Genomic DNA, 4,453 nt, shown 5'->3' with positions numbered 1-4,453 from the left:
AAAAAGAAAATAAAATAAAAATTCAAACGACCCAAAAGTTGCCCAAAAAGGGGCCAAAAAGGGTCCCTTTAAGGATTAAAAAAAAAGTGAGGCCCAAAGTTGGCCCAGATATTGGGCCAGGGGATGGGACCCATAAGAGGGCCTAAAAGACTGGATGGAGGAAATATAAAAAAAAGGGACAAACTATCCAGACCAGGAAAATGGGCCAAAATTAGGCCCAACCCATTTTTATTGGGTTGGGTATCATGCCGGGTGGGTTTCGGTTGGGTGTGGGTGAGGGGAGGGTTGGCCTATGACATTGTGCCATGTGGCAGCTCCAATTGAGGTGCAAAGCCTGCTTTTAAGCCCATTAATGTTGTCTTTAAGATCACTCCTCACCCTAAAAATAAAGTTAACAACTTCTTATATTAATGTATCTTTTATAACTTTCACTAAAATATTATCATCTTTTTTTATATATAAAAAAAATACATAATTTATATTTTTTGTTATGTATGAAATTTATCATGACGTGGTTTATTGAAATATTTATTATCCATTTATTTTTTATTTTTTAAATTTAATATTCTTTTTTAAAGTAGATAAATATTTGTGTGAAGTTCTACAATATTATAATTCATAGCTAAAATATTAGAAAATAAAATAAAAATTCAAAAGCCCCAAAGTTGCCAGAAAATGGGCCGACATACGGGCCAGAAAATGGTCCCTTTAAGGAGGCAAAAAAGGCTTCAGAAAAATTATATATATTAAAAAGGGAGGCCCAAAATTGGCCCAGAAATTAGGCCTAGAGATGCGACCCCATAAGAGAGCCCAAAAGGTTGGCTGGTGGGGAATACAAAAATAAAAATAATAAAAATAAAAAAGGCCAAACTTGCCAGCAGGAAAAGAGTTGAATTATTTTTAATTTATTTGTAATAATAAAATTATTATTTTTAATTTATTTTTATATTTTATTAAAAACTATTTATTTTTAATTTAGTCATAATAATAAAGTTATTTTTTTCTTTGTAATAAGAATTGAATTAAATTTATTTTATTTTATATAAATTAAATTTACAAAATCAAAACAAAAAATTATTTTTAAAAACAACTTATATAAATCAGTTTTTTGTTTTTTACTATTAGAAAAGTGTTTTTAAAAATTGTTTATAGAAATTCATTATTTGTTGGAATCATTTTTTATTCGATTCTCATTCCAAACATGATAATGAATGAGATGTTCATTCTCACTCTTTATTTTGCATATCAAATATGATAATGATGAATATATTTTAATAAAGCTATAAATTTTATTTTACTAATATTTTAATAGATCTATAAATTTTAAAACTTAACAAATAAATACAATTTTATTGATTTATTAAAATATTAATATCTATTTTTATTATTTTTATTAAAAGATTACCATTTTCTTAACAAAAAAAATATATACATAATTTATATTTTTATTATATATGAAAAGTTATCATTACGTTATGTATAGAAACAATTATTATCCATTTATTTTGTATTTATTTCTTATAATGTAGTATTTGTTTTAAAGTAAATAAAAATTTATGTAAAATATTATAATTTATAGTTAAAAAATTTGTCGACAAGTTCAATGAATGGTAATGGCCATGAGCAAGGAAATGGTATCTTGTATAAACCATAAAAACACATTATTTCTTCTTGCTTTTCACCCTTCAAGAATCTATCATCTATTTAATTTGTTTGAAAAATAAATAAAAAGTAATATTTTTCTTTCAAGAATTATGAATTTTAGCCATTTTTCTTCAAAATTAATCATGTTTTTGAACTCGGGAAAAAAATTTTAAAAAGTGAAAAAAAGAAAAAATAAGATTATCTGACATTGGTGATTGGACTAATAAAATGTTGTCACATAATATATTCTAATTACACGATAATGTAATATTGTAATATGAAGGTATGAAATGCTGTAATGGAATCATGAGATGGACTCCATGTTGCATGCTGCAGCTAGCCTGGGAATTGATTTACAGCTCTTCTGTTCCTACTCATCTATATAAGTCCACGAACAGAAAATGGAAATGCTTCAGCCTCCTCTTATTCAACATAGGAACAATAAAACAGAGTTTTATTGTGCTGTTTTGGAAACCATATCCTCTGTTGTGCTGCTTATTACACTTTCTCGTTTCCAAGTCATCGGCCAAAGTCAGTTTCTGGATTATTTAGTTGGAAAATTGAGTTGTTTCAGGTCTGATAGGTTTCTTTATCCCAACTGCATCTTCCTGCTCATGATTTATATATTTGTGTTGTGTTGGTGGCACAGGGTATCTGCAAATCATCTACCTAGACAACACTTGATAGTCTCAAGTGAAAGAAGTCTAATTTTTCTTTACTCTTAGAGTGACTTCAGAACTGAAAAAACTTTTCCCTCCAGTTTTTTCTGTTCTTTATGAAGAGGATCGAGATGATTTAGAACTTGAATAGGTATAATAAGATGTATTTGCTTCCATTGAAAATTCAGAAACTGTTTTTTCACTTCTTTGGTTATGTTCATACAAAATTTCACAATATTTGGTTGTACAAGGAGTTTATGATTGATAAGGAGCTGGGAAATATGATAAGCAAGACTTCTTAGTGTAGAATCAATAAGAGGTGTCAAGCTCTTTTCTTCTATTGCAACTGTGATGAAATTCACTTCCAAAGCTTATAATGATACATAAAGCATAGAAAGATCTACAAACAAAATTTATCGCCTTCTAGGATGATTTTTGGCATAGGTTGCTCTTCCTCTCAACAACCATCTGACAATCTCATCCACAAAATCAAAATAGGCCTCACACCAAGATTTCCTTGTTGCCAAAACAAAAAATGGAACTAGGATGCCCATGGCAAATCCCAAGCCAACGCTCAAGTAAAACCATTGATCAACATAGCCACCATCATTTTTGTCACTAACAACACTTTGCCTTTTATTTGGATCTTCATCCTGGCATTTTGTGGCCAATGGAGCTCCACATAAATCAGGGTTTCCCAGAAAGGCCAGCTCGGTGAAGGTTGTCATTTGCCCTGTAAAGGGGATCTTACCAGAGAAATTGTTATTTGATAGATTCAAATAACTCAAGAATGATAATGAGGCCATGCTTGAAGGAATGGTGCCGGAAAGCTTATTGCTTGACAAATCAAGAGATAACAATTGTCGCAACATTGAAATGCTTTTAGGAATTTGGCCAGTGATGTGATTCCTCGACAAGTTCAAAACCACCAAACCAAACAATTTTGTTATTTCTTGGGGAAACTCTCCACTTAAATTATTGTCGGATAGGTCAATGGCTACAACAAGAGAAAGAGTCTTGGTATATTCAAGACTTTGGCCTTTGGCAATCACAACCAATCGTTCTTCATACGAGGAGCTGGCATTCACATTTAACCGATGTATATTCAATTTCTCTTGAGCCATGGCTTTAAGCTCAACCAAAGTGATTGGAATTTCACCCATCAGATTGTTTTGTGCAAGGTCTAAGACATGCAGGGAGCTTAAATTTGAAAGTCGGGAAGGAAGTCTTCCAAAAAACAGATTCGACCTCAAGTTGAGTATTACCAAATTTACAAAAGCAGCTCCAATCCAAGTAGGAACCTGACCCAATAATCTGTTGTAACTGAGATCAAGGACATCCAAATGTGTTAAATTTTGCCAAGATGAGGGGAACTCTCCTGAAAGCTTGTTGTGGTTCAAGTGCAGTGATTGAAGCAATTGTAACTGACCCAACGACTTTGGTAGCATCCCAAACAAATTGTTCTTTCCAAGGTCTAGAACAAAAAGGCTAGAGCAATTATTTATGGTAGAAGGAATGCTTCCAGTCAAATTATTCCTTGAAAAATCAATGACTTCAAGAAAAGAGAGGTGTCCTATGGAATCTGGGATGGTCCCTGTTATTCGATTACCCGAAAGAGAAAGGAAATGCAAGCTGGGTAGGAATTCACCTATGTTTGATGGGATGGCCCCTGTTATTTGATTACTTGAAAGAGAAAGATAAGACAAGCTTGACATGGATTTTCCTATGTCTAGAGGGACGAATCTTGTTATTTGATTGTTTGAAAGCAGAAGAGAATTCAAGCCTAACATGGATTCACCTCTACTCGGTGGAAAAGAGCCATAAAATTTATTGTAGGAGAGATCTAGAAAAATGACTCCTTTGATTGAAAAAGGAATAGGTCCTTCAAAGAGGTTGGAATTGAAATCGATGTTCGCATCACCAACAGAAAATTTTAATGAATTTGGTAGCTGACCTTGTAACTGATTGTGAGAAAGATTTAACTGTTGTATATTAAAAGAAATTTTCCAAAACCAATTTGGAATGGGACTTGAAATGCTGCCATTTGAGAAATCAAGATTCTGGAGGTTCTTTTGAGACTGAAGCCAAGTCGGAAATGAAGGACCCAAGTGGCATGAACCCATATCAAGATGAATCATCTGGAAAAGAGG

At 32.2% G+C, this 4,453-nt stretch overlaps 1 protein-coding gene across 1 annotated transcript; it reads right to left on the bottom strand.

The window, feature by feature from the left end:
• Window positions 1-2,716: 2,716 nt before the first annotated feature.
• LOC117921917 (putative receptor like protein 25) lies at window positions 2,717-3,427 on the bottom strand. The gene has a single exon (XM_034839865.1). It carries the CDS (start codon window positions 3,425-3,427, stop codon window positions 2,717-2,719), a length of 711 nt encoding a protein of 236 aa, XP_034695756.1.
• Between the last annotated feature and the right edge of the window lie 1,026 nt (window positions 3,428-4,453).

The sequence above is a fragment of the Vitis riparia genome, chromosome 9, assembly GCF_004353265.1.
Source record: "Vitis riparia cultivar Riparia Gloire de Montpellier isolate 1030 chromosome 9, EGFV_Vit.rip_1.0, whole genome shotgun sequence".
Taxonomy (NCBI): Eukaryota; Viridiplantae; Streptophyta; class Magnoliopsida; order Vitales; family Vitaceae; genus Vitis; species Vitis riparia.
Note: the sequence above shows the minus strand (reverse complement) of the source record. Positions and strands in the feature narration are given on the sequence as shown.